This window comes from Palaemon carinicauda, chromosome 29 (assembly GCF_036898095.1).
Source record: "Palaemon carinicauda isolate YSFRI2023 chromosome 29, ASM3689809v2, whole genome shotgun sequence".
Lineage (NCBI taxonomy): Eukaryota > Metazoa > Arthropoda > Malacostraca > Decapoda > Palaemonidae > Palaemon > Palaemon carinicauda.
This window is the reverse complement of record NC_090753.1, coordinates 67,729,577-67,742,002: the sequence shown is the minus strand read 5'-3', so window position 1 is coordinate 67,742,002 and position 12,426 is coordinate 67,729,577. Positions and strand designations below refer to the sequence as shown.

The window sequence follows — 12,426 nt, the reverse complement described above, 5'->3', positions numbered from 1 at the left end:
AATTTAACCTTTGTTTATTTATAGTGCTCAGACTCTGTTGTGTTGTCTGTAGGCTAGCCACTAGCCTAGTTGTCCAAAACCTAGAATTTTCCCTATTCGTAATTGATTTTTTTATTTACGTAGTAGTCAGGAAGTATTGACTAAAGAGCATATAATATGCTCAGTATAATCATGTACTGTAGTTGTGTTTTTAAGTGAAATAAAAATAAGAATCAATTTTATCTTTATTATAATACCTCCGTCACCAAAAACATTTGTTTTGACAACTAGGAATGTTCAGATTATTAAAGATAAGATTTAGTTATTTCTTTATTACAATACTTTTATCACCAAAAACATTTGTTTTGGACCACTAGGAATGTTTAGATTATTAAAGATAAGATTCAGTTATTTCTTTATTACAATACTTTTGTCACCAAAAACATTTGTTTTGGACAAATAGGAATGTTCAGATTATTAAAGATAAGATTCAGTTATTTCTTTATTACAATACTTTTGTCACCAAAAACATTTGTTTTGACAACTAGGAATGTTTAGATTATTAAAGATAAGATTCAGTTATTTCTTTATTTCAATACTTTTGTCACCAAAAACATTTGTTTTGGACAACTAGGAATGTTTAGATTATTAAAGATAAGATTCAGTTATTTCTTTATTTCAATACTTTTGTCACCAAAAACATTTGTTTTGGACAACTAGGAATGTTTAGATTATTAAAGATAAGATTCAGTTATTTCTTTATTACAATACTTTTGTCACCAAAAACATTTGTTTTGGACAACTAGGAATGTTTAGATTATTAAAAATAAGAATTAATTACTTATTTATTACAATACCTCCGTCACCAAAAACATTTGTTTCGGACTACTAGGAATGTTTTGATTATTTGCCAAGAGATGGCAGTAGATGGTAGTTGTCTGAAACCTCAAAATTTGCCGGTTATCGGTACAAATACTATGGTATACAAGAAAACAATGATGCAAACAAGTTTAAACAAAGGAAATTAAAATTTATTTGATAAACTTGAAATTAAAAACCATCAAAATCAACACTGTCATTTGAAATATTTAAAAGTGTCTCAGAAAATTCATCAGGACGGCATCGTCATGGGGATCATCTTCGTTTCTTTCTTTTGCACCACTGTACTGTGTTCTATCTAGATTGTTTGAAATGCTTTTGTTGTACATACATATACATACATATACCAAGGCCCCTCTGATGGTCCAGCACTTTGCTGCAGTAGAGGGGCTTGAGTGTCTCAATGATGGGCTGGGCAATGGCGGTGGGGTAGTTTATCCACCCTGGTAGGCTCAACCATACCGCTAAGGCCAGTTCTGAGAGACCAGACCAAGACTGGACCCCTATAGTCCTTCTCCTTTATTTAAGATAGCCCTTAGGCAAAGGCTAGGAGAAGGAAAACTCCAAAATCAAACCAAACAAGACCCCAACGGCGGAGCTTCCCAGCGCTGGCGGAAGAGGGCAGTGCCTGTCAGGCAGGCAACAAGGCGGGCCTTAACATAACAAGAACCCGGCAGCCCGATGCAACCAACATCGGAAAAGCCGCCTGTCTCTGTGTCTTGAGCCGCGGTGAAAACGGTGTAGGCCAAGTGTGTGTGCGTGGCCGTTGCAAAGCCACGACCACCCAAAACAATATACCCAGCTACTGGCATTCTGTCGTTTCCTCCACCCTTCTTCATCTCTTTCTCCATAGATAGGAGGCTGATGGCTAACAACAGAACCCAATACTCGGACACGGGTGGGCGCCAACGACGACGATACCAAGGCACTTCCCCCAATTTTGGGGGGTAGCCGACATCAAACAAATGAAACAGAAAAGGGGACCTCTCCTCTCTACGTTCCTCCTAGCCTTTTGTTGTGTACTTAGAAATCTAAAATACATTAAATAAAGGCGATTTATATCATGCTTTTGTTAAACATGCCACCTAAAACTGAGACCATTACTTTGTTTACATTCCATCGCCGATCATAACGAACAAACCAACGCATTTACACATCTGTGTATAGGTTTGCTTTTGCAGCAACAGAGATCTTACCGAGTATTGGTCATGCAACAGTAATGTTATTTATGTTGTCTTACTTATTTTATCCTTAGAAATTGAAAACAAATTAAATAAGAGCAGTTTTAAATTGTGTTTTTCCAAAAAATGCCGCCTAAAACAGAAAATGGTTTGTTTTCATTTCATCGCAGATCTTAATGAACAAACGAACACATTTACACTTGCAAGTGGTAACTAATGATAAAAGAGCTTTTAGTATAAATGTCATTATGGAGATTATAATATATGATAAAAGATTTATAATAAAAGTGCAATAACATTAGGTTGGCCTTGAAATTGCCATTCTCCCGAAACTCCAAAATCAGACCATTGTTCTCTAATCTTGGGTAGTGCCATAGCCTCTGTACCATGATCTTCCACTGTCTTGGGTTAGAGTTCTCTTGCTTGAGGGTACACTTGGGGGCACTGTTCTATCTTATATCTTATTTCTCTTCCTCTTGTTTTGTTAAAGTTTTTATAGTTTATAAAGTGATATTTATTTTGATGTTGTTGCTCTTAAAATATTTTATTTTTCCTTGTTCCCTTTCCTCACTGGGCTATTTTCCCGGTTGGAGCTCCTGGGCTTATAGCATCCGGCTTTTCCAACTAGGGTTGTAGCTTAGCAAATAATAATAATATGAATATATGGAGTATATGATGAAAAGCCTTTTCTAAGGGAAATTTTGGAGTTCCTCCTTTACATGGGGTTGTCCTTCACTCAAGAATATACAGCCCTTCTGGAAGCATTGTAAACATTGTAGGTGCTTTGCAGTAAGTGCAATTGGCTGTGTAGCTGGTGATTTTAACCTTCTGGATTTAAACTTATAAGGGTAAACTAAACTTCTGTTCTTTGATAAGAGAAGGACGAATCTGAAGCATCAGCGCCATTAACCCCTCACCCATTGAGGTAAGGGGCCGTAATATATAGGATATTTACTGAGGTCATTTTATATTGGCAATGTTATGTGATGGGGTGAATAAGTCGTAACAGTTATTTTGATATATGTATACGGTATGTATGTTCCTTCTATATCACATAATATAAGTGATATTTACAGAGCTAATTTTTATTTATTTGGTAATGTTATGTGATGGGGTGAATAAGTCGTAATAGTTATTTTAATATATGTATACGGTATGTATGTTCCTTCCATATCACATAATATATGTGATATTTACCGAACTAATTTTATATTTATTTGGCGATGTTGTGATGAAATGAATAAGTCGTAATAGTTATTTTAATATATGTATACAGTATGTTCCTTCCATATCACATAATATATGTGATATTTACCGAGCTAATTTTATATTTATTTGGCGATGTTGTGATGAAATGAATAAGTCGTAATAGTTATTTTAGTACTGTATATGCATACGGTATATATGTTCCTCTTATATCTTATATATATGTTATATTTAGTGAGCTAATCTTATATTTATTTGGGAATGTTATGGGACGAAATGAATAAGTCGTAATAGCTATTTTAGTACTGTATATGCATAGGGTATATATGTTCCTCTTATATCTCATATATATGTTATATTTAGTGAGCTAATCTTATATTTATTTGGGAATGTTATGAGACGAAGTGAATAAGTCGTAATAGTTATTTTAGCATGTGTAAAGGGTATATATATTCCTCTTATATCCCATATATATGTGATATTTACCGATCTAATTTTATATTTATTTGGTAATGTTATGTTATGGAGTGAATAAGTCGTAATAGCTATTTTAGTATATGTATATGTTCCTTTTCTCTAACCTCTACTGCTTCAAGCCATCCTTAAGCCCCTTTTTGTATTCTTTTCAACTCTACCTGCTATCTTAGTTCCCCGTTATGGGATGAAATGAATAAGTCGTAATAGTTATTTTAGTATATGTAAAGGGTATATATGTTCCTTTTCTCTAACCTCTACTGCTTCAAGCCATCCTTAAGCCCCTTTTTGTATTCTTTTTTTCAGCTCTACCTGCCATCTTAGTTCCCCGTGGAAGCAGCAGCAGCAGCAACAGCAGCACCGGGGGAGTAGCCGGATCAGGATCTGATCCGGGCTCAGCCGAGGACTTGGGTTCCTTGGCCGACCTCACGGCAGACAGCATAAGCGACTCCACCTCGTTGAGTTCGGTCGCGCCCTCGATCGACACCCAGACTTCTTTCCTCCCCACTGAGTCCCCACCCCCTGGCTACATGAGCGAAGACAACGATAGTCATGACCTCCCTGACATAACGGATTATTCAGGTAAAGCGTAGCTTGATTTTATTGAGGATAAATAACTATTATTATTATTAGATGGTCGAGTCAAAATTCCTATTTTTTTTACTAGATATTTATATATGTTGCGAGGAACAGACAGACTGATTTATTTACAATGTTTTGTGAGGAACTGACTGATTGTTGAACAATGTTTGTGAGGAACAGGTAGACTGATTGTTGAACAATGTTTTTTGAATAACAGATAGACTGATTGTTGAACAATGTTTTGGGAGGAACAGATAGACGGATTGTTGAATAATGTTCTGTGAGGAACAGATAGACTGATTGTTGAACAATGTTTTGTGAAGAACAGACAGACTGATTGTTGAACAATGTTTTGTGAGGAACAGATAGACTGATTGTTGAATAATGTTCTGTGAGGAGCAGATAGACTGATTGTTCAATAATGTTCTGTGAGGAACAGATAGACTGATTGTTGAACAATGTTTTGTGAGGAACAGATAGACTGATTGTTGAACAATGTTTTGTGAGGAACAGATAGACTGATTGTTGAACAGTGTTTTGTGAAGAACAGACTGTTGTTGAACAATGTTTTGTGAGGAACAGATAGACTGATTGTTGAACAATGTTTTGTGAGGAACAGATAGACTGATTGTTGAACAATGTTTTGTGAGGAACAGACAGACTGATATTTTAATAGCTGTACAAGGTATTGAATTAATGGGTAGCAGTGGTTGATAGAGCCCATTTGTCCACCACTAAAAACGCATATCATTAATAGGTTTTCAATGGAAAGCGATGGGAAAAAAATCATATGTACAATATCAACAGGGTAATTGAAACATATTATTTTAATAATTTCAACCTATTCTGGGCTGTATAAAAATCAATATATGCACGTGACCCACTCTTTCATTAAAAATATCACATGGGATAAGGATTTGAATGGAAGCAAAAAGCTATTGAAATTTAATTTTGTACATCCGGTAGGCCCTGCTGCTTCCTCCGGTGCCTTAGATGACCGCGGAGGTAGCAGCAGTAGGGGACTCAGCAGTATGAAGCTTCATCTGTGGTGGAAATGTGGGAGGTTGGGCTGTGGCACCCTAGCAGTACCAGCTGAACTCGGCTGAGTCCCTGGTTAGGCTGGAGGAACGTAGAGAGTAGAGGTCCCCTTTTTTGTTTTGTTTCTTGTTGATGTCGGGTACCCCCCAAAATTGGAGGAAGTGCCTTTGGTATATGGATATGGATGGACATCCAAAAGACCTATGGTGATATGCAGAATTGAAAGACATAACAGTGACATTAAGGCCAATTAATTCTATTCATAAACTACTTAGGATACTGTATTGTACTACTGTATTAAGACATTCCATATTTTATTCCTCATGAAAGAGTCCTAAGTCCATAGTTGTTTCTCCTTTGTCAGTCAGCAACGTAACATATCATCTATCGAGTGAAGTTAGAAAATTTGACCACTATATTTTTGCCTCAAACTTACAACATTCATTGTATTCTAGTCATCGCCACAACAAAAGTAGGTGTTTTGTAATAGTCAATAGGTTTAAAAGGTTGTATAGATCAGCTGGAGCCCACACAGCACCACCCAAAATCAGGTTTTTCCAATGTCAAAACCATTTTTATAGAATTGCTGAAGTTGCAATTTGACTAGATCAAACATACCTGTTCTTGTAGGTGATTTGTCGCCATCTCTAAAATCAACGACCTGCGATAATAGGCAGGTGTTGTTCAATAAGGAACCTTCCTTAACCCTTTTACCCCCAGGCTATTTGGAACTTTCCAGCCCCTAACCCCCAGGGGTTATTTTTTTTCAAGCACATTTTGCAGTATATTTTTTTAAAATGGCTCTAACAGCCTTAATTTTCATCATAGAGAGGTCAGGTTGGTCTCATTCTCTTGGAAAATGCCTGAATTTTCCCCCAAAAATTATCAAAATTATGAAAAAAAATTTAAATAGCATTTTTTTGCAAGGACGTACCAGTACGTCCATGGGGGTAAAGGGATGAGTTTTGTGAAACGTACCAGTACGTCCTTTGGGGGTAAAAGGGTTAATAAATTAGAAAGGATTAAAGTAGGTCTGGAATTTTGTGTTCATTTCAAAATGAACATGACCACATTGAAGTCATATATGGTCTTCAAGTTGATTTCACACATTTGATTCATGGGTATTTGATGTATAAGACCTTGATCCAATCTCCTAATTAAAATAATGGAGAATATTATTATTATTATTATTATTACTAGCCATGCTACAACCCTAGTTGGAAAAGCAAGATGCTATAATCCCAAGGGCTCCAATAGGGAAAAAAGCCCAGTGAGGAAAGGATATAAGGAAATAAATAGATGATGAGAACAAATTAACAATAGATCATTCTAAAAACAGTAACAATGTCAAAATAGATATGTCATATATAAACTATTGATAACGTCAAAAACAGATATGTCATATATCAACTATAAAAAGACTCATGTCAGCCTGGTCAACATAGAAGCATTTGCTCCAACTTTGAACTTTTGAAGTTCTACTGTTTCAACTACCCGATTAGGAAGATCATTCCACAACTTGGTAACAGCTGGAATAAAACTTCTAGAATACTGTGTAGTATTGAGCCTCATGAGGGAGAAGGCCTGGCTATTAGAATTAACTGCCTGCCTAGTATTACGAACAGGATAGAATTGTCCAGGGAGATCTGAATGTAAAGGATGGTCAGAGTTATGAAAAATCTTATGCAACATGCATAATGAACTAATTGAATGACGATGCCAAAAATTAATAAGATAGTCAAACATTATTTTGATGCATTTTGATTTCTATGATTGATTGATTGATTGATTTGAGGTTTTCGGGCATCCTGACATTTGATTTCCATGAACCTCCATTGACGTTCATATTGCTTTAATCTCCGGAAGTTTGGTTATATAAACGTTACCCCTTAAAAATGAAAAAAATGCCCGTTTTCTTTACTTCTAATATACAAATGCCTCTCGAAAACAATGAGACTAACAGCATCTACTGACAATAACTTGCTGCGCATGTCTCGTCATCATCAACTTGGAACAGCATTGATGTGCATTCCAAATTGTCAGGGTTTTTTCTTACGTATTTATTTTAGTGGTTTAACCCTTTTACCCCCAAAGGACGTACTGGTACGTTTCACAAAAGCCATCCCTTTACCCCCATGGACGTACCGGTACGTCCTTGCAAAAAAAATGCTATAAACATTTGTTTTTCATATTTTTTGATAATTTTTTTTGAGAAAATTCAGGCATTTTCCAAGAGAATGAGACCAACCTGACCTCTCTATGACAAAAATTAAGGCTGTTAGATCAATTTAAAAAATATATACTGCAAAATGTGCTGGGAAAAAAATAACCCCCTGGGGGTTAAGGGTTGGAAATTTCCAAATACCCCGGGGGTAAAAGGGTTAAAGATATTTGATCTCAGATTTGATTATTTCCTGTGTAGTTATGCAAAGGAATTATTTTTAGGTGATAATGATCCACATTTTGTGTGTCTTGTGTTTTGTACAATATTTTCATTTAGAGATTCATTTTGAACATTGCAAAGTCCTCACTGTTCCTTTTATGGAGGTATGTTTGACGATTGCTGATCAGATTGAAGTTAAAAGCGTGAAAGAAATCTCACTTTAGTTTAAATGGAAAATCAAAGAAGACTACGCTAGTTGATTCTAAAGGGAGTGGTGATGATAATGCTACTCCAGCCTTTGACTTCGTTACGGTCCTAACGAGTTTAGTTTTGATAGTCGTGAGCTTATAAAGCTTTTACAACATTGGCTTCTTTAGCGGAAGTGCAGAACACAAACAACAAGTCTTTGATTAAAGCAAATTAACCCTTTTACCCCTAGGCTATTTGGAAATTTCCAACCCCTAACCCCCAGGGGGTTATTTTTTTCCCAGCACATTTTGCAGTATATATTTTTTAAATTGCTCTAACAGCCATAATTTTTGTCATAGAGAGGTCAGGTTGGTCTTATTCTCTTGGAAAAGGCCTGAATTTTCTCAAAAAATTATCAAAAATATGCAAAAAAAATTTTCATAGCATTTTCTTGCAAGGACGTACCGGTACATCCATGGGGGTAAAGGGATGGGTTTTGTGAAACGTACCAGTACGTCCTTTGGAGATAAAAGGGTTAACAAGTCTTCAGTTTACACAATTTTTTCAGACTAATTTGCCATGTTTCATACCGTAGCCTAACTCCTCATGTGGTAGCTAGTAGTTCTAATGCACTATTCAGTAAGGGTGGCTGATCTTGGCCATTAACCCTTTTACCCCCAGGGCTATTTGGAAGTTTCCAACCCTTAACTCCCAGGAGTTATTTTTTATTCAAGCACATTTTGCAGTATATATTTTTCAAAATGCTCTAAAAGCCTTAATTTTCGTCATAGAGAGGTCAGGTTGGTCTCATTCTCTTGGAAAATGCCTGAAATTTCTCAAGAAATTATAAAAAAAAAAAAAGAAAATTGTAAATAGCAGTTTTTTCAAGGACGTACCAGTACGTCCATGGGGGTAAAAGGGTTAAGGCGTAGAGGATTGTAGTCAGAATGGCAGCTGCTTCTGGATAGCCATGAATACCAAGGAAGTATGCAGTGATGAAAACACAGGCCATTTCTATATTAGTGCTCCTCTAGTAGCACTTGTTTAAGGGCTCGGCCAGACCAAGCGCGGCTAGCGGCGAGGTTAGCGGCAAGAGGTTCCAGCTGATAATTGAAACCATAGGTATCTTATGTAGGTGGCCAGACAGGAAGCCTCGCGACTCCTATCTGGCCATCTACTTAAGATACCTAAGGTTTCAATTATCAGCTGGAACCTCTTGCCGCTAACCTCGCCGCTAGCCGCGCTTGGTCTGGCCGGGCCCTAAGTTCTCTCTTAACTTGACCAACAACTTGGAAAAGATAGGTTACAGGTGATCAGAAATGCAGAACACAATCAGGTTTACATTTAACCCTTTCACCCCCAAAGGACGTACTGGTACGTTTCATAAAAGCCATCCCTTTACCCCCATGGACGTACCGGTACGTCCTTGCAAAAAAATGCTATAAAAAATTTTTTTTTCATATTTTTTATAATATTTTTAGAAAATTCAGGCATATTCCAAGAGAATGAGACCAACCTGACCTCTCCATGACAAAAATTGAAGCTGAGCAATTTAAAAAAAATTTACTGCAAAATGTGCTGGGAAAAAAATAACCCCCTGGGGGTTAAGGGTTGGAAATTTCCAAATAGCCTGGGGTTAAAGGGTTAAGAGGAGGCCAGGGCGGAGTTTATAAGCTTCTTCCTCTTTAGCATGATGTTAGTCATGTGGTAGAGGGTTAATCAGATGTGGGGAATAGAAGTCCTACCCAAAGGCAAGACTCATTGGTTATCTTCCAAGTGGCATCCTACTTCCTCTAAAAAGGTGCTCACATCATCAAAAGTCCACTCCTGCTAGTTAAGAGAAAAATCCTGATTAGTATATCAAATTTATCTCACTAGAGGTGGTGGAATTATTGAGCCATGGGAGGAGGAACCATGAATATCCTGAAATACATTCTAGGAGAAGGACACTCCAAAATCAAACCATTGTTCTCTAGTCTTGGGTAGTGCCATAGCCTCTGTGCCATGGTCTTCCACTGTCTTGAGTTAGAGTTCTCTTGCTTGAGGGTACACTCAGGCACACTATTCTATCTAATTTCTCTTCCTCTTGTTTTGATAAAAGTTTTTATAGTTTGCATAAGAAATATTTATTTTAATGTTACTGTTCTTGAAATATTTTATTTTTCCTTGTTTCCTTTTCTCATTGGGCTATTTTCCCCATTGGGGCCCCTGGGTTTATAGCATCCTGCTTTTCTAACTAGGGTTGTAGCTTAGCATTTAATAGTAATAATAATAACACACATGGGGCAGTTGCTGTTCAATTATGTTGTTCATGAAGAACAAATCAGTAGCACCCAAAGGGTTGGCTGTAGTTCTTAATGGCCTTTTCCTGGTATGTATTCACCCCTGTCTGTTATATCTATTTGTTATCTTATTTCTTTCATTGTTAGTGAGTAACTTTACACAAAAACTACCGTACTGATTTAGACCAAACTTGGTAGTCATGTTGTTTATGACCCAAGGATAAATCTGTAACATTTTTGGATAAAGTACATCAAAGTACAAGTACGCAGCAGTACTTTATAAATAATCGCAATGTTAAGTATATGGCAAATATTTTGTTTGTTTATTTTTTGTCCTCCGATGCCTTAGATGACCGCGAAGGTAGCAGCAGTAGGGGATTCAGCATTATGAAGCTTCATCTGTGGCAGATAACGGGGAAGGGTTTGCTGTGGCACCCTTGCAGCACCAGGTGAACTCGGTTGAGTCCCTTGTTAGGCTTGGAGGAACGTAGAGAGTAGAGGTCCCCTTTTTTGTTTTTGTTTCATTTGTTGATGTCAGCTACCCCCCAAAATTGGGGGAAGTGCCTTGGTATATGTATGTATGTATGTATTTTTTGTTGGTGAATAACATTGGCTGTGCACCATTGAATACTTGAGATGGATGTGGCCATGAAACGATCATATTCTTGGTTGAGGATTCCTTATCATCCCTGTGAAGTTCAGCAACTGAAGCCTATTTCAATTGGTGACACAGTGATATTAGATAATCCACATACAAAGTTCAATACCTTGGCAAAAGAAGGTTCATCTCGAAGACTTTGAAGATTTTCTGCTGGTTCGTCCTCAGAGAATCCCACTGGGAGGACGTTGTCTTGCAATTAAACAAACCTGATGTTCTTGGTTTAAGGATAAGTGTTCCAAGAGCACTCCGGGGTTTGTAAAGACCTGATAGGCCAGTGAGTAGTGTCTGAGATGAAGCTTTTGAGTTTGGGTATCACTTAAGGGTAGACAGTGCTGGGAAAACCTCAGGAGAAGGTGTTTTTGATAAGTCTAAGGAGGGTTAGAATGTCCTCCCCTATGATATAACAATGAATTCCTAGAGGAGTTAGCTTTGGATATTACAATATAGTAACTCCTTGGAAAATTTTCCGCAGGTTCTTCCTCAGAGAATCCCACCGGGAGGACGTTGTCTTGCAATTAACCAAACCTGGTGTTCTTGGTTTAAGAGCACTCCGGGGTCTGTAAAGACCTGGTAGGCCAGTGAGTAGTGTCTGAGATGAAGCTTTTGAATTTGGGTATCAGTTAAGGGTAGACGGTGCAGGGAAAACCTCAGGTGAAAGTGTTCTTGACAAGTCTAAGGAGGGTTAGAATGTCCTCCCCTAGGATATAACAATGAATTCCTAGAGGAGTTAGCTTTGGATATTACAATACAGTAACTCCTTGGAAAATTTTCCGCAGGTTCTTCCTCAGAGAATCCCACCGGGAGGACGTTGTCTTGCAATTGACCAAACCTGGTGTTCTTGGTTTAAGAGCACTCCAGGTTCTGTAAAGACCTGGTAGGCCAGTGAGTAGTGTCTGAGATGAAGCTTTTGAATTTGGGTACCAGTTAAGGGTAGACACGGTGCAGGGAAAACCTCAGGTGAAGGTGTTCTTGACAAGTCTAAGGAGGGTTAGAATGTCCTCCCTTATGATATATCAGTGAATCCCTAGAGGAGTGAGCTCTGGATATTGCTATACAGTAGCTCCTGAGAACATCCATTATGATCCTGGTTGTGTAGTGTTGAATGTCACTATTTATCGCAAGGTAATCATACATACATATACCATGGCACTTCCCCCAATTTTGGGGGTTAGCCGACATCAACAAGAAACAAAACAAAAAAGGGGACCTCTACTCTCTAAGTTCCTCCAGCCTAACCAGGGACTCAGCCGAGTTCAGCTGGTACTGCTAGGGTGCCACAGCCCAACCTCCCACATTTCCACCACAGATGAAGCTTCATACTGCTGAGTCCCCTACTGCTGCTACCTCTGCGGTCATCTAAGGCACCGGAGGAAGCAGCAGGGCCTACCGGAACTGCGTCACAATCGCTCGCCATTCATTCCTATTTTCAGCACGCTCTCTTGCCTCTCTCACATCTATCCTCCTATCACCCAGAGCTTTCTTCACACCATCCATCCACCCAAACCTTGGCCTTCCTCTTGTACTTCTCCCATCAACTCTTGCATTCATCACCTTCTTTAGCAGACAGCCATT

At 37.9% G+C, this 12,426-nt stretch overlaps 1 protein-coding gene across 1 annotated transcript in view; it reads left to right on the top strand.

Moving 5' to 3' along the window:
• Window positions 1–11,721, top strand: part of LOC137622635 (mothers against decapentaplegic homolog 3-like) — a 44,799-nt gene extending 33,078 nt beyond the window's left edge. The window contains exons 3-6 of the mRNA XM_068353239.1: window positions 4,026–4,301; window positions 5,795–5,811; window positions 11,327–11,424; window positions 11,631–11,721. Of these exons, the coding sequence (XP_068209340.1) occupies window positions 4,026–4,301; window positions 5,795–5,811; window positions 11,327–11,424; window positions 11,631–11,721 (482 nt within the window). The remainder of the gene's footprint in view (window positions 1–4,025; window positions 4,302–5,794; window positions 5,812–11,326; window positions 11,425–11,630) is intronic.
• The last annotated feature ends 705 nt before the right edge of the window (window positions 11,722–12,426 follow it).